The 17,379-nt window shown below is 47.4% G+C and overlaps 1 protein-coding gene and 1 long non-coding RNA gene across 3 annotated transcripts; one reads left to right on the top strand and one right to left on the bottom strand.

Moving 5' to 3' along the window:
• Window positions 1-6,819: 6,819 nt before the first annotated feature.
• Window positions 6,820-9,798, top strand: LOC309620257. 2 transcript variants are annotated; one of them, XR_014239490.1, is made up of 2 exons: window positions 6,820-7,788; window positions 7,819-9,798. It is a non-coding gene; the product is annotated as an uncharacterized lncRNA (long non-coding RNA). The 2 variants fall into 2 exon arrangements; XR_014239491.1 differs by having other exon boundaries at window positions 6,820-7,784.
• A 3,692-nt stretch (window positions 9,799-13,490) lies between these two features.
• Window positions 13,491-17,372, bottom strand: TIMM17B (translocase of inner mitochondrial membrane 17B). Its single transcript, XM_082376360.1, has 6 exons — window positions 17,204-17,372; window positions 16,308-16,407; window positions 15,199-15,262; window positions 14,151-14,279; window positions 13,954-14,064; window positions 13,491-13,863 (listed from the first exon to the last, which is right to left on the bottom strand). The coding sequence occupies exons 1-6, from the start codon at window positions 17,227-17,229 to the stop codon at window positions 13,775-13,777; spliced, it is 519 nt and encodes a 172-aa protein (XP_082232486.1). The 5' UTR covers window positions 17,230-17,372; the 3' UTR covers window positions 13,491-13,774.
• Between the last annotated feature and the right edge of the window lie 7 nt (window positions 17,373-17,379).

The raw sequence follows: 17,379 nt of genomic DNA on the forward strand, positions 1-17,379 counted from the left end.
CTCCAGAGCTCTGTCATTCTAATTCCTTTATTTTAAAAAAATATGTATTTATTCATTTAGGCTGTGCCGGGTAAATAGGTTGCAGCATGCATGCAGGATGTAGTTCCCTGACCAGGGATCAAACCCAGGGCCCCTGCATTGGAAGCATGGAGTCTTACCCACTGCGCCACCAGGGAAGTCCCTCTAATTCCTTTAAATAGCCTGTATTCACTGTAACTCCCAAATTCACATCTCTAGCCTGGGCCTCTCCAGATTCAAAATCCAACTGCCTCCTCAACATTTCCACTTTGGTGTTTCATAGGCATCTCACTGCTAACTTTCCCAAAATCGAACTACTGAGTTACTGCCTCCAAGGCCTGCCCTTCCACGACAAAGACAAAAACAAAACAAACAAAACTCTATTCCTCTCTCAGTCTCCCTCATCTCTGTAAATGGTCCATCATTCACCCAGCTTCTCAGGTCAAAAACCATAAAGCATCCTTTTTTTTTACACTTTTATTGGAGTATAGTTGATTTACAGTGTTGTGTTAGTTTCAAGTGTACAGCAAAGTGAATCAGTATATATATATTTTATATATAGTAATGTGTATATGTTAATCCCAATCTCCTAATTTATCACCTCCCCCCATGTTTCCCCTTTGGTAACCATAAGTTTGATTTTGAGATCTGTGAGTCGGTTTCTGTTTTGTAAAACGTTCATTTGTATCATTTTTAAATTAGATTCCACATATAAGTGATATCATATGATATTTGTCTTTGACTTACTTCACTTAGTATGATAATCTCTAGGCGCATCCATGTCGCTGCAAATGGCATTATTTCATTCTTTTAAAAACCATAAAGCATCCTTGATGCCTCTCTTTTTCTCACCCCCACATCTAGTCTCTGAGGAAGTCCTTTTGGCTCCACCTTCAAAATAGATCCATAATCCAACCCCTTCTCATCCCCTCCACTGCCAGCACTGTCATCAGTCATTTGGACCCTTGCAGTAGCTCCCTCACTAGTCTCCGTGCTTCTTTCCTTGCCTGCTTACAGTTTCTTTTCCTCATAGCAGCCAGAGGTATCCTACTCTAACTCAAGTAATTTCTCTTATGTACTCAGAATTCCCTCCTGGCTCCCATCAGAATAAAAGCAAAAGTCCATGGTCCCACATAAAGCCTATGGTCCACAAGGCTCTGTGAGATCTAGTCCTTGTTACCTCTCTGACCTCCCATCCTACCACTGTCCCCCTCACTCTCTCTGCACCTGCACTGGTCTCCTTTCTGCTCTTCATACATGCTGAGTGTGCTCACAACTTCAGGCTCTTTGCTATTTGCTGTTCTCTTTGCATGTGCCTTGTTCCCTCATTTCATCCTGGTCTGTTTAGATATCGCCCCTTCAGAGAGGCCTTCCTTGATATTTCTACCTCAAGTTTCCTGTCTCTAGAGTCTGCTTTATTTTACACTGTACCACTTAAAACTTCCCTTCATCATATTACCTCTATAATGCTTATATACTGTCTCCCCAACTACAGTGTAAGTTTCACGGGGACAGGTCTTCAATCTCTTCACCATTGCATCCCCACACCTGGAATATAGTAAGAGTTCAATAAGTATGTATAAAGCATTGAGTTAACTAATTTAAGAATAACCAATAAGACAAAACGTAAGGACTAAGAACAAATGGAACAGGAAAAAAATGAGAGGAAACAAAAGTAATCAAAGGAGTATGGAAACTTCTTAAATACTGATGATACTACACTCGCAAAATAAGAATGGGCCATGTGTGGGGGCAAGGGGCGTTGGAAAATCTTCGTATCTTTCTCTCAATTTTTCTGCGAACCTAAAGCTGCTCTAAAAAAGTATAGTCTTGGACTTCTCTGGTGGCACAGTGGTTAAGAATCCTCCTGCCAATGCAGGGGACACGGGTTCGAGCCCTGGTCCAGGAAGATCCCACATCCTGTGGAGCAACTAAGCCCTTGCACCACAGCTGAGCCTGCGCTCTACAGCCCGCAAGCCACAACTACTGAGCCTGCGTACCACAACTACTGAAGCCCGCGTGCCTAGAGCCCGTGCTCCGCAACAAGAGAAGCCACTGCAATGAGAAGCCCGCGCACTGTAACAAAGAGTAGCCCCCGCTCGCCGCAACTACAGAAAAGCCCACACGCAGCAACGAAGACCCAACGCAGCCAAAAAAAAAAAGTATAGTCTTGGGACTTCCCTGGTGGTCCAGTGGCTAAGACTCTGCGCTCCCAATGTAGGGGGCCTAGGTTCAATCTCTGGTCAGGGAACTAGATCCACACGCCGCAACTAAGAGTCTGCATGCTGCAAGGAAGATCCCGCACACAGCAACCAAGATCCGTGCCACAACTAAGACCTGGCACAGCCAAATAAATAAATAAATATTTAAAAAAATTAAAAACTATAGTCTTTTTTTTCCTTTGCTGCACCACAGGGCTTGCGGGATTTTAATTTCCCGATCAGGGTTTGAACCTGGGCCCTGGCAGTGAAAGAGCCAAGTCCCAACCACTGGACCACCAGGGAATTCCCAAAAGTATAGTCTTTAAAAAGAAAAAAAGAGGCTGCTATGAAAAGAGCAATCAGCAGACACAGGGCTGAATAAATAGAATGGCCATAACTGAAAACAGAATTAGTAATTCGAAAAATAATTTTGAAAAAGTCTTTCAAGTATGAGGATCCAAAAAGACCAAGAGCTAGACAATGGAAAAGGGAAGTTAAGGGCTATGAAATATTGATGTTGAAAATTCAACATGCATCCTCTTTTCCTCAGTGCATTTGCAAATGCTATACTTACTTATTTAGAATCAGCTGCTCCCTTGAGCACCTTGCATAAATATCAGCCTTGTCCTCCAGACATTACTCTCTAACATTACACCCTGTTCATTCCCTTTATTGCATTTATTGCAACCTGTATTCATGTATTTGTGGGTTGTCTACCTCCTTCCCCCATTAGAATGAAAGTTCTATAAATAAGAGCAGAGGAAATTCCTTGGCCGTCCAGTGGTTAGGATTTGGCACTCTCACTGCTGTGGCCCGGGTTCAACCCCTGGTTAGGGAAATAAGATCCCAAAAGCCATGCAGCTCAGCTACAAATAAATAAATAAATAAATAAATAAATAAATAGCGGGGATGCCATCTGTAATGTTCATGGCTGCATCCCCCTGTCACTATGTCCAACATAAAGTATGCATGTTGTATTTGATTAATTAATTGATTGATTGATCCTGGGGAAATTTAGAACTCCAAAGGTAAAGAAGAAGCTTCAAAAGATGTGAAATAGACCACATAAAATATTACAGGAGTATCGGAGCTTTCTCGGTCAGCACAGTACTCTAACAAAATGGTGCAATATCTTAAAAGCTATGAGAGGCAATTTTTAAGCTAAAACTCTTTACTCAGTCAACCTAGTATTCAAGTATGAGGGCAAAATAAGGATCTTTTAGGATATCTACAATTTTGATTATTATGTACAAACCATCTCTGAAAGAATTGCAAAAGCATGAACTGAAAGAAAAAAATCAGAAACAATGACAAGAAACTTCCCAATTTGGTGAAAAACAGGAATCTATACATCTAAGAGCTCAACAAAAACCAAGTAGGATAAACTAAAGGAGATCCATATCTATATGCATAGTAGTCAAATTGTTGAAAGCTAAGGACAGAGAACATCTTGAAAGCAACATGAGAAAAATGACTCATCATGTACAAGGGTATCACAAGAAGATTAACATCTGACTTCTCAACAGAAACCCCAGAGACCAGGAGGCAGGGAGGTGACATATTCAAAGTGCTTAAAGAGGGAATTCCCTGGTGATCCAGTGGTTAGGACTCTGTGCTTTCACTGCCAAGGCCCCAGGTCCAATCCCTGGAATAACTGTCAACCACAAATTCTACATCCAGAAAAGATATCCTTTAAAAATAAAGGAGTAGATTTATGTTATGTGTATTTTACTACAAGTAAAAAAAAATTTTTTTTAATAAATTTATTTATTTATATATTTTGGCTGCGTTGGGTTTTCATTGCTGGGCGTGGGCTTTCTCTAGTTGTGGCGAGCGGGGGCTACTCTTCGTTGTGGTGCACAGGCTTCTTATTGCAATGGCTTCTTTTGTTGCGGAGCGCACATCCTTGCCAGGCCAGTCTGGGTCCGCAGCCCTGGGCAGGGGAAAAGGTTGAGAAGCTGAAACTTCATGGTGCAAAAATCAACCAAAAATATTTTAAAAATTAAATAGTTTCTTTAAAAAAGAAAGAAGAAAAGGAAAGATAACTAGAACCCCTTTCCTGAAGGTGGTTGGAGCCACTCATCCTGGATGGAAAAGGGGTTACCAATCCCATCAGACAGCCAATCCATCCACACACCCCAAGACCCAGCAGAGAATGCTCCAAAGAACCTAACGTCATACTTAATGGTGAAAGACTGAAAGCTTTTCCCCCAAGGATCAGGATTAAGACAAAGATGTTCGCTCTACCACTTCTATTTAACATTGTGCTGAAGGTGCTAGCCAGGGCAATTAGGCAAGAAAGGGAGATAAAAGGCATTCATATTGGAAAGGCGGAAGTGAAATCATTTCTGTTTGCAAATGACATGATCTTGTACATGGATAATCTTAAAGAATCCACAAGAAAACCATTAGACCTAATAAATGAGACCAGCAAGGTTTCAGGATACAAGGTCAATATTACAAAATTCAATTGTATTTCCATACACTGGCAATGAACAATCCAAAAATGAAATTAAGAAAACAATTCCAGGGCTTCCCTGGCGGCGCAGTGGTTGAGAATCTGCCTGCCAATGCAGGGGACTGGGGTTCGAGCCCTGGTCTGGGAAGATCCCACATGCCGCGGAGCAACTAGGCCCGTGAGCCACAACTACTGAGCCTGCGCGTCTGGAGCCTGTGCTCTGCAACAGTAGAGGCCGCGATAGTGAGGGGCCCGCACACCACGATGAAGAGTGGCCCCCGCTCGCCACAACTAGAGAAAGCCCTCGCACAGAAACAAAGACCCAACACAGCCAAAAAAATTAAAAATAAATAAATAAATAAATAAATATTTTAAAAAAAGAAAACAATTCCAGGACTTCCCTGGTGGTCCAGTGGTTAAGGCTCCGCGCTTCCACTGCAGGGGGCATGGGTTCCATCCGTGGTCGGGGAACTAAGATGCCACACGCCACGTGGTGTGGCCAAAACACAACAACAATACAATAGCATAAGAAAGAATAAAAATGGGCTTCCCTGGTGGCGTGGTGGTTGAGAATCTGCCTGTCAATGCAGGGGACACGGGTTTGATCCCTGGTCCGGGAAGATCCCACATGCCACGGAGCAACTAAGCCCGTGCGCCACAACTACTGAGCCTGTGCTCTAGAGCCTGTGCTCCACAACGAGAGAAGCCACCGCAATGAGAAGCCCGCGCACTGCAATGAAAAGTAGCCCCCTCTTGCCGCAACTAGAGAAAGCCTGCGTGCAGCAACGAAGACCCAACACAGCCAAAAATAAATAAATAAAAATTTTAAAAAAAGAATAAAACACTGAAAAATAAGTGCAAGATTCATACACTGAAAACTATAAAACCACCTAACACGATCTCAAATCCAATAACTTTTTTTTTTTAAACGCAGTAGTGCACACATCTGTAACCCCTCGTGCCTTCAGCTAATTGAGTTACACCTCCTTGCCAGTGTCTGGGAGTAAGTACACAGTGAATTGAATATAGACCTTTCTGCCTTGGATTTCTTTGTTTTCCTAGGAAAAAGGTTCCCTGGGACTTTGGTTACCTGATCAGATATGCTTTGTTATTTGGTAAAGTTGTTTCCTACCTTTCTACCACTGCTCCTATGGTCTGTCCACTTGTATAGTATGAGTGCTATATTTAGTTACATACATGAGTGTTATTTTGCAACAAGTGGCAAAGTCTATAGGGAGAGAATGAGCATATCTGTGATACTCTATTCTCCAGCTGGCCCTGGGGGCTGAAGAAGTCAAAAAGTCTTCTCAGACCAGCGTCCTTTGGACAAACCTGCTCTGGATCACATCATGTGGAAGCAGGGTCTTGAAGAGCTATTTGTATACCTCTGTTCATAGCAGCATTATTCACAATAGCTAAAACGTGGAAGCAACCCAAGCATCCAATGGTGGATGAATAGATAAGCAAAATGTGGTATATACATAAGATAGAATATTAGTCAGCTTTAAAAAGGAAGGAAATTCTGACACATGCTACAACATGGATGAACCTTGTGGTTGTTATGCAAAGTGCAATAAGCCAGTCACAAAAAGACAAATACCGTATGATTCCACTTACACGAAGTAGTCAAATTCATAGAGACAGAAAGTAGAATGGTGGGTGCCAGGAGCTGGGGGGAGGAGAGAATGGGGAGTTATTGTTTAAGGAGTACAGAATTTCAGTTTCACAAGATGGAAAGAGTTAGGAAGATAGAGGGTGGTGATAGCTGAACAACATTATGAATGTATTTAATACCACCGAACTGTGCACTTAAAAATGGTTGAGGTAAATTTAACGTTATGTATACTTCACCACTAAAAAAAAAAAAAAAAATTGGAAAAAGAAAACCTTACGTGAACTTTCCTCAGTCTTGTCTTTGTGTCCCTGAAAATTGCTTTGTTTAGTTTCATCTGCCCAGAATCAGGAGGGTTTTTATTCCTGGCCCAATATCAGTGATGATTGGCCTTTGGCCAAAATCTGGAGACACCAAGTCACACAAGCACCACCCTTCTGGAACACTGCAGTCCTCGGGAGAACTTCTCAGTCTAAAACTGTGCCCCTTGCAGGCCAAGCACTTGCTTCCTTCATGTTTTCTCACTGTAATGTCAACACATTACCTCTCTAAGTGGCAATTTTCACCAGGGAAATTTTGGAATTGAAATAACCACTTTAAGAAACTTTTGCCATGAACAAGATTGTCCATTTGAGAGATTCCTTAGAACAAAAAGGGCAGAAAAACCACATGAAGAGCTTGCTTGTTTTATTTTTTTTTAAATATTTATTTATTTATTTGGCTGCACCAGGTCTTAGTTGCGGTACTCAGGATCTTTGTTGAGGCCTGCAGGATCTTTAGTTGCGGCATGTGGGATCTAGTTCCCTGACCAGGGATGGAACCCCGGCCCCCTGCATTGGGAGCGCGGAGTCTTAACCGCTGGACCGCCAGGGGAGTCCCGAGCTTGCCTGTTTTATCTGTCTCAAGGAGAGAGATCATTTTGTTTAACATAGGAGACACCCTCCTCTTCATTTCTGTATTTGGGGATTAAGAAGTGCTATGCCTTGATAAAACTGTCAAGGGCCTGAATTATTGTTTAAATCAGCTGTAATAACTCTCTTTTGAGTATGTTTATGTCAAATCGAATTTTCCTGCAGCCAAAATTCTTCCCTTCTCCTTTCATAGGGAAATGTAACTAGCCTTTTACAGTGATAATCTCATATTCATCTGAAGCCACTACAAAACCCTTATCAAAACGGACAACAAATGAAGGAATTTCTATATAGCTTTCCATTACTTGTGTAAACAAAGAATGTTGCCTACCATTCCAATTCTACAGGGATCAAGTCATTAGCCGTTGCAATCACTCACCTACAAGTATACCCTGAAAGGAATTCAGGGGAAAACATTCTATGTTTTGGATATATGGGCCCCTAGATAGTTAAGATGCATATCTAAAGAAGAATTTCAATGACCCCAGATTCTTGCATCTTCCCATATATAGATAAGCACTAAAATCCTTAACTGAGATATGGTGTGTGTGTGTGTGTGTGTGTGTGTGTGTGTGTGTGTGTGTGTGTGTGTGTGTGTGTGTGTGTGTGTGTGATTAGCAGTAATCTTTTACCAAGATGCATGCTTGACTACATGTATTTCCCAGCCAAAAAAATTATACATTTACTAGTTCCTCCCCTACCTCTTTGAAACAGTTCCCAGTTCTCGGAAACACTGAATAAAACTCAACTCACAGCTCTTATGTTGTGTGTTTTTTCTCCAATTGACACTTGAGATCATCATCAGAAGAGTGGAGGTTAACAAAAATGCTTCATGATAATAGCCACAATAGCAGTGATAAATTGGCCTTGACACTGAACCAACATTGATGGGGTAACTTTAAGGGTCTTGTTGAGACGGTTCCCTTGCATGTCACACCTCATAACAATCATGACAAAGACTGAAAAGGTAGGGTGTGGATAGAAACCAATAGCTCGAGGCCCTTTTGAACACCTCCAAAGGGCTATGAGCAAGTTCTGGCTGTGGTTTATTTTCCAGGTGAACTGAGTTTTTCCTACTGGCCAGAGAGTTATCACCGTAAAGGTAGGGAAACTGCTTGCCTTCGTATTCCCGACTCAACTTACCTCTCCAGTAGCAGGGACAGGCATTGCACTTATTTAAAGAACTCTGTTATTTAAAAACTCTGTAAAGTTTTAACTTCCTCAGAAACTCTACAGCCATTATCACCTATAATCTTCAGAAAAAGTAGAGAGACCTAATGGAATTTGGAAAGTAAAATCAACAAACTTCTAACCCTAACCCTCAAACTTCCAGGGACTAAAGTATTGCCATTAGCCTTGATGGCAATAAGCTCTAACCCCTCTGGGGACCACCTATAGTTAGCTACTTCTGAGTTAATAACAGACTACCCTAAGTGTTTTGTAATTGAACCTCAAATCCTAGATTCTACTCTCTTACAGGCCAATGTGACTTCATACTACTAGAGACTCGTGTGATGCCTCCAGATGGTTACATAATAGGTTCAAGCTGCATTTCCAAAAAAGTCTGCATGATCAAAGGGAAAACTGCCCTTGAGCCTCAGTGGAAAAGACCTTATTAATAGGCTTCAAACTGAGGATTCTTAGGAATTCTCCAGAAGCTGATGACTGCAGACTTGGACGGCTTCTGCTCAAGGTGACAGAACAAGATTAATTTTCTGATTCTTCAGCACCTTTTTTTTCTTTTTACTTCACTATTAATCTTGACTATTACTGTACCTTGACACCTTCTAGTAACCAAGTAAAATATCTCTCACCCTGTTACTTTTGACCTGCTATGGATTCCCTCTGTCACTTACGGAAAAAACGAAACTAGCTTGTGTGTTTTCTCAGACTACAGCTACTATGAATTTGATTGCTGGATCTCTCTCTCTCTCTCTCATGCAGACTCACACGCCTACCCGAAACTGGCAAAAATGTAATAGCTCTTCTTTTAAATACCTCAGAAGGTAGCTTTCTTTCTATAGGTCCTCTCACATTTCCCTTAAAAAAATAATCCCAGACCTTGATCTTGTAAAAATTGGCTGTTGGCCTCAGATTGTAATGCTTCTGCTGAAGTCATTACAGCCCTATCAGCAAGACCCAGCCCATCAGGAATGGGAGCTAACAGTTGGGGCAGTTTGTTCTCTTCAGACACACTCTAGCCTGTTTTGCTGCTACTGTTTAACTCCACTCAAGAAACCCACTCTAGAGGACTTCCTTGGTGGTGCAATGGTTAAGAATTCGCCTTCCAATGCAGGGGACACGGGTTCGAGCCCTGGTCCGGGAAGATCTCACATGTCGAGGAGCAACTAAGCCCGTGCGCCACAACTGCTGAGCCTGCACTCCAGAGCCTGCGAGCCACAACTACCGAAGCCTGTGTGCCACAACTACTGAAGCCTGTGCACCTAGAGCCCGTGCTCCGCAACAAGAGAAGCCACCGCAATGAGAAGCCCACGCACTGCAACAAAAAGTAGACCCCGCTCGCCGCAAATAGAGAAAGCCTGCACACAGCAACGAAGACCCAACACAGCCAAAAATAAATAAATAAAAATAAATAAATTTATTAAAAAAAATAGTTCACACCATCCATGAAAACCTTCAAGTAACACCCATAATTAGGATGGATAATGTGTTGTCCCAGAAATTATGTTGCAAGTGACCTCTGAAACTCTATACACCGTAAATAAGACTATAAATCCCAGCTTTGCCACTTTCAGGCAGTATAACCATGGGCAAGCTGCTTTACCTTTTCGTGCTTTCAGTTTCCTCATATGTATAATGAGCGTAAGGAAAGGAAGGTTCCTCTGTCACCTCCGAAGCGATCACTGGCATATCCTTCCTCTTCTACAGGCTTGCAGGTAATCTGATGACACTGCAGATCCCCTGGAGATGGCCCCGATCGGTCAGTTCCAGAGGTTGGCCCTAAATGAGCTCCTTGAGATGGTTGCCAGGTCCCAACATCAGAGCGTAGATCTCTAAAGGTGTATCCCTGGGGAAGGCAGCCCTCCCACCCCCCTGGAGGACCTGGGATGGTAGGGGTGGAGCTATCAAGGCTGTCCTGCCCAGCCAGGTCCCGTTCTCCAACTGCCACTAAGAGAACAGAGGAAATGAGAACACTCAGACCGGCAACTCCCAGACTTAGAGTAAGGTATGCACCCAACTCTTCTGTCTTACTTTCTCTCTCTCTCCCACTTCTCTTTTTCTTTCTCTGCCCCTCAGTTTCTCTTTTTTTCTTTGCTATCTCTGTCTCTCCCAATATCTGTCTCTATCTCCTCACTTTCATTCCCCCTTTTCCCTGTCTTTTTTTTTATGTGTACTGCTTTTTCTCTTGGTATCTCTTTCTCTGCATCTCCATTTCTCCTTTGATGTCTCTGTAAACTGGCTATCTGTCTCTCTCCCTATCTTTTCTGTCTGTCTGTCTGTCTTTGATTTCCCCTTGTCTCTCTCCCCAGCCTCTCAGGGTCTCTGCCTGAGGAAGTGGACAAAGGGATTTCCCCACTCCACTGTCAGGGCTGGAACCTGTTGCTCTTCTCTGATTCTGTCCACCTCTCTACCCCTCCTCATCCACCAAATATCTTCCCTTCCCCACCGCATGCAGACAGGTGGATGGCAAACCCCAGGACTCAGGGAGGGTGAGAGCCACCAGCCAGAGAAATCAAAGCAGAGAAATGAGGAAGAAGAGCTGAGAGACAGATCAAGACATAGAGGCAGAGTTGGGGCTCAGGCGGGGAGGGAGACAGGAAGGAAGAAACTGAGGGAGAGCCACTGAAATCCTTATTAGAAACAGATGGGATTAAGTTGGAAAAGAGAGAGAGAGAGAGAGAGAGAGAGAGAGAGAGAGAGAGAGAGAGAGAGAGAGAGAGAGAGAGAGAGAGAGAGAGAATGCAGTTTGGGCATGTCTCTGACTCTCTGAGGCCCCTGAGCTAGAGGGTAAGTGGGCAGGCAGCCTGAGGAGGCCTGGCCTGACAACCCTTGTCGGTTCAGCCCCTCAAACCAGCTCAGAACTCTGCACCGCCACCTCGCCTTCTCTCCCGCCTTGGCCTCCACTTGACGCTGAGGGTCTTCCCACCTGCATTACTGACCCTCAAACAGTTTCTTGTTGCTCCTCTTACTGTCTCTGCCCTTCCTCCTCGTCTCTGTCTCTTTTCCTTTATTTCTTGTATGTCTCTCAGCCTCTATCTCTGTCTTTCTACGTGTCCATTAGTGTCTCTATGTCCCTCTATTCCTATTTCTCTCGCCATCTGTTTGTCTCACTCTTGCCTTCTCCGTCTCCTGCCTTTTCTGGGTCTCTGCAATCCCCCCCACCCCCGGTAGAAACCATCCGGGGTCTGACCCCGCATTCCCTTCTTTTGGGAAGAGCAGCAGGCCCGCGGTCAGGTCAGGGGGCGGGGCCTGAGGACTCGCCCTGGCCCCAGCTCCCCCCAACTCCGGAGACCTGCACGACACCGGACGCCCCAGCCCCACCTAGGAGCCGGGTGACGCCGCGGCAGCTAGGCTCCCACGAAGCCCCACCACCACTCGATGCCGCTCTGCAACTCTCAGCCGAAGCCCAGTCCTCCGCTACTAAACCCAGTACTGGTCCCGCCCGGCCCAGCCAGCAGCCCCAGGAGCCAGAGCACAAGGCCCTGAACTTCACCATGAACCGTTCCACGGCCCCACGGCTCCAACAGCTTTCCAGACCGGGAGACCACGAGCGGGCTCCCAAAGGCGGGAGGAGGGCGGGGCGCCCGGGCGTTTGAGGTTCCCCAAGGGGCGGGACCTTAAGGAGCAGGACAGGGCGGGGTCTGAAGGCGGGAAGAGGTAGGGTGTAGAGGCTGCTGAGGGCAAGAAACCTGCAGATCTCGGGGGCCTGTCGGGGCGGAACCCATTTGGAAGGGGCCAGGGAGACACAGTAGGGACAGGGCCTCGGAAGAGTCCAAGTCGATATATAAAGACAGGGCCTGCAGGAGGCTTAGAGGGCACGGCTGAAAGATAGGGAGGGGGTGGACCTGGGGGCGGGGCCTGGAGACATAAGGGTCTGTGGACATCACAGCAGCCTGAGGCGGGCGGAACCTGAGGGCTCAAGGAAGGAAAAGGCTCAGAAGAGCTAGCGGGCCTGTGTTTGACAGGAGCAGGGTGGGATCTGGAAACACAGCGGGGATGGGGCCTGGAGGTGAGGAAGGGTGCGGCCTAGGTGTACCGAATGGGCGGGACCAAAGGAAGTGGCCTGGAAATACAAGGGTTGCAGCCTGGGATACCCAGGGTCTGACTGGCATCCCGGTCCTACCCAGGCAGGTGTGTTGCTGCTGCTGGCGTGGCCATGGAATCGGCAAGTTCGAGGCCAGGGCCCTGCTGCGGCACTGAGAGAGCTGTGTGCACGGGGCCTGCTACCCGCGCCTGCCACTGAGTCCATCAAGCAGTGTTGCAGTTCTACTACCTCCGAGGACCACTAGGACCTCGTTGGGGCCTTGGGAGGCCTGAGAACTCAGCATCTGCACCCCCAGGGAGCGAGTTTGTATAAGAGAGAGGGCATTTCCACCTCTTCGCAATGGCTTGCATAAAAGGGACAGTTGGTGTGTCTCCCATGAGGCCATCTGCACCCCAGTGGAGGCGTCTGCCCCACACATGTAGGTGTTTGCATGCAAGAGACAGTGTTTGGAGCCGATGTCCATCCGAGAAAATCTCTTTCCCATAACCCCCACTCCACCCCCAAAACGAAAACTCATCCGGTACCCTTAAATACTGACAACACTGAGCATCGCAGAGCAGAAATCTCTCTGTAGTGCAGAAGAGAAGATTAAGGGTACCTTCTTCAAGGAAGCTGGGTCTCCCCGACCCCTACTTCCACCCCAGGTCCCTGGTGAGGCCACATGGAGGGGGAATTATCTTCACAAACGGGGTGACTGGTATCCAGAAAGACAGAGTTCACTGTGAGGTCAGATTTCCCAGTCTTTGCAATGGGGACATGGGGGAGAGGGGTCAGAGGTGCCCCATGTGGAACCACCCCCTCCACCCCAGCAATCCTGTGCTCACTCATTTCTTTCCCAAGCCTGTTCCTCTTCTGTCTGCTTGTGAGTCAACACTTGGCCCCCTTATTCATGCACTATTCACATCTTGATTCATTCCCCCTCCTACACATTCATCCCACAAACCTTTACTAGAGCCCACTCTCTGTGGGACTCCAAATCCTAGGGCTCCCAAGTCCCTGAAGAGGGCTCTACCCCTTGTCCTAGTGAGCAGCTCCAATGGGTGGCTCAAGGAGTACATACATAGGCATTTCAAAACTGGCTTTAAATACTGATCAGGGCGCCATGCAAAGGGATTGGGGTGAGAGCTTGTTACATATGAGTGGGGGCTGCGGTGCCTGAGAGAGAAGGGACCCATCCATCAGGGCAGCTGGGGTACCCCACCCCCAACCTGGGATAAGGGAACAGAGTAGAGGCCCTCTCTGGAAGGTCCCAGGGCCAACTGGGAGCCAGCCCTCCCTTCGAGGTAGATCATCGCGGGGGGAACCGAGGAGGAGCTCCCACGGTGGCGATGACAGGCGGTCACTTCCTCAGTGGTACTGCTGATAGCTGGGGTAGCCTGGGGCCGGGGTACCCTCCTTAGGGGGCAGCTGGCTGGGGTCCTCCAGGAATGGGGGTGCTGGAGTGGGGAGAATTGGATAAAGATGAGCGGAGGAGGCAAGGCAGAGCATTTCCCACCTCTCCCTGGCCAGCTTCACCAGGAACTCACCATTGCGGAACTGCTGGGCGGTGTAGCGAGTGAGGAGGATGCCAACACCCTCGATGAGGGCCAACAGAATGCCTCCCATCATTGCCGAGCCCACCATGGCCAATGGGCCACCTGGAGGAATGAGGAGGCACGGGGAGAGAGGTGAGAGCAGGCAGAACAGGGTGGAAGGGGCTGGGGCCTGGGGATGGGGCACTCACTGCGGGCAGCCAGCACAGCCCCGGTCAATGCTCCGCTGGTGATGGAGTTCCAGGGATCTTCCTTGCCCCGCAGCCGCACCAGACCGCAGTCGATGGTGGAGAACAGGCCCCCCCACACTGCGAAGCTACCTGTTGGGGGATCACGGCCTAATTAGTGTTTGTGGGGAATCCCCAGAATATACGGCTCAGGGTCCAGGGACTCCCAAGGCCTGAACGCTCTGGCAAAGAACGGGGAGAAAAACCCAGAGGCAAGGGCAGATGGCAAACTCCTAGGGGACAGCCCCCATCTGTCTCTGTGGTAGCTCCTTCAATCTGTCTGTAATTGCCATCGCACTCCCTTCACCTTCATGGGGGGCTGACAAGTGTTTACGGGCAGATTTATCTGCTTCTATGTGGCTTTTTTCTTGGCCCTGCCATGCACTCATTCCTCTCAGTTCTCTGACCAGGGATTGAACCCGGGTGACGGCAATGAAAGCCCGGAATCCTAACCACCAGGCCACCAGGGAACTCCCTTCTATATGGCTTTTAACAGAGCAACTTTGATCTTCGTAACTACCACACAGAATTGGAATTCTGACCTTGGTTTCAGGGAGAAGGAAAGGGGTTAGCAAAGCCAGTTAACGATACAATAGTTAAAATGTTTACTCAAGTCTAACTGTGTGCCAGGACCTGATCTACGCACTGCATGTTACTTGACTTCTGAAAATTTATATTAGTTAATACTACCAAAGCGCTTAACAGAGCAACCAGCACTTAGTAAGTACTACCTAAGTTACATAAATTACAAAACTTACTGTTTTGTCATCCCCATGTTGCAGATGAGGTTCAGAGAGGTTAAGCCACTAGCCCAAGGTCACACATCAGGGAAGAGCCAGGGCCTGGATTTAAACTCCAGAACTCACCCATATGAAATTGTTGGGAAACGTCACTCCCCCAGGAAGTCCCAGGCAGAGTTGAGACTAGAATCTGGACCCCCAACTTGCAGTCTAGACTCAGAGGAGCAACCGCCTCAACTCTGTTATCACATCTGTCTCCCCAAACCTCTCACCTCCAATCTGAGGGGCTCGGATCCTCACAGCGTTGACACTGCCTCTCATTCGGTGCCGAATTCCCTGGAGGAAAGTGGGGAGGAAGGGAATCAGAGCCCGGTTGAGGCCACTGGCAGACAAGGTTTCTAGCTTTTAAGAGAGGGATGGGGGCAGGAAACCTGTAGGGGTATCAGAGGTAGAGATGTGGGGAAGTGGCCAAGAACTAGGGGGCTGGGGAGCACCCCAATATAGGTGCTCTCAGAGCTGGGATGAGAAATCATTCATTCATTCATTACTTAGCATCTATGTGCCAGGCACCATGCTGTATGCAGGGATACAGCAGTAAACAAGGTAGACCTGGCCCCTACCCTCTCAGAGCTCACATTATAGTGGGGGAGACAGATCCTAAATAAGGGTACAGATAAGATAGCTTCAGACAGCAATAAGAACCCTAGAGGAAATAGGATAAAGAGCTGTAACAGTGGCTGAAGGGTCAGGAAAGACCTCTTTAAGGAGGGGGGCATTTATGCTGAGACCCTGAGGATGAGAGGGAGAAACCTGGACAAAGATCCAGGAAAGAGAGCTCCAGGAGATGAGGGGAGGGACAGGGCTAGACAGAGAAATTGCAGAGACCTTGACAAATGCATGGCATTTAAAGTCATGACATTTGATGAGGTCTCCCAGGAAGGGGAGGGGGGGTTCTCAGAGATAGAGAGAGAGAGGGAATCGATTACGTTAAATTAAAAGTATTTTCTCAGCTTTAAGGCTGTCCTCCTCCTGCCAATTAAACTCCTGTCACTTCCCTCTATCCAGGCTTCCAACCCAGAATCTGCCTCTAGGTAAAATCTGACTGGCTTTGCACACACACATTTAGGTTTTGGTGATGACCCTTTTGACATCACAGCATTTCCACAGAGGAGCTCCAGTTGGGTGGGGGGGTGAGGGGCAGAGGTCATGTTTGCAGTTCCTCCAAACTTCCAGATCCTGGAGCCAGGCCTGGCATATACTAGGTGAGCAGGCACCAGAATGAATAAGTGCATGTGACTGGCAGCTCCAAGCAGTTTTCAAAACAGTATCCCATGTGGACAGGGCAGGACCCCCGCACCACCCAGGGAAGGCCAGGACTCACGACAGGGGCATTGCGGAAGCCCTTAATGGCCTGGAAGACTCCACCGCCGATAACACCCATAGTGAAGGCACCACCGCAATCATCCACAATTCGCCATGGGCTGCAAGCGGGAAGGGGAGGATGGGGTTAATGTCAGCCCTCCCTCTTGCCATGTCACGAGGACTCTTTCCAACTGGGAGAAACTTAAGTCATCCAAATGGGAAGCAGAATTTCAGATAATAGATTATTTTCCCCCTCATTTAAGCAAGAAATAGTGCGAAGGGGGGAAAATATTAGTCTTCGCCCTGTCCGCCCCTCCCCTTCGCAGCCAACCAAGGAATCAACCGCTTTACTACTACCAATTATTAAATGAATTGATAACAAGCAAAGAGTTGGCAAGTTTAAATAAGCGCTACAGAAGTGTTAAGCTAGCACTGTTACTAAAGCAGAACGGGCTCGCACCCCCTTTTCCCACAGTGAGCACGTCCAACCAAGCCACGCCCTCTCTCTCTCTTTTTTTTTTTTTTTTTATAACCCGCACAACTGGGAAAAACCAAGCGCAGACCGTGGGGATGATCCAGCACCGCTCAACACCGCACCACCCCCTCGGCTGGAATGGATTCGACCAGCGTGTCTTTTCGTTAACAAAGAGAGACTGGGAGGTACGAAGGCAAGGGAAACGTGGAGTGGTTCGTCCTTGCACCGCATCTTCTCCTTTAGGCACACAGTTGTGGCCCCTCTTAACGGAGCCCGAGTAGGAGGAAGCAAGTGGAGGGGAGCAGAAGGAGACAACAAACGTCTAAGAGTCTCCCGAGTCTGGCACGTGGCGCTGTGTGGCCGGTGCCTCCCCCGCCCGCCTCCCACCGCTGGCCGTGGCGCCCTAGCAACAGTCCCGAGGCCTGCGCCCCTCGCCGTACCAAGGCTCCCGAGCGTACTCCTCCATGGCGCCGGCGTCCGGCCGCGCAGTCTGGCTAAACCCCGGCCGGGCCACACCCCCACCGGTAACACACACAGGCGCCCGAGCTTTCTGCCTACTTCAGGGCAACGATTGGGTCGTTTCGCCAGAAGTCAGACGAAGGCGCACTCTCATTGG

Source organism: Balaenoptera borealis (assembly GCF_965194805.1).
Source record: "Balaenoptera borealis genome assembly, chromosome: X".
Lineage (NCBI taxonomy): Eukaryota > Metazoa > Chordata > Mammalia > Artiodactyla > Balaenopteridae > Balaenoptera > Balaenoptera borealis.

Bases quoted from the DNA above. Each gene is read 5' to 3' on its own strand.
- TIMM17B (XM_082376360.1), bottom strand. From the start codon at position 17,229: ATGGAGGAGTACGCTCGGGAGCCTTG. The intron at 15,263-16,307 runs GTGAGTCCTGGC...ACTTTCCTCCAG, and splicing joins GCTTCCGCAATGCCCCTGTC to GGAATTCGGCACCGAATGAG. The intron at 13,864-13,953 runs GTGAGTTCCTGG...TCCCCACTCCAG, and splicing joins CGCCCAGCAGTTCCGCAATG to CACCCCCATTCCTGGAGGAC.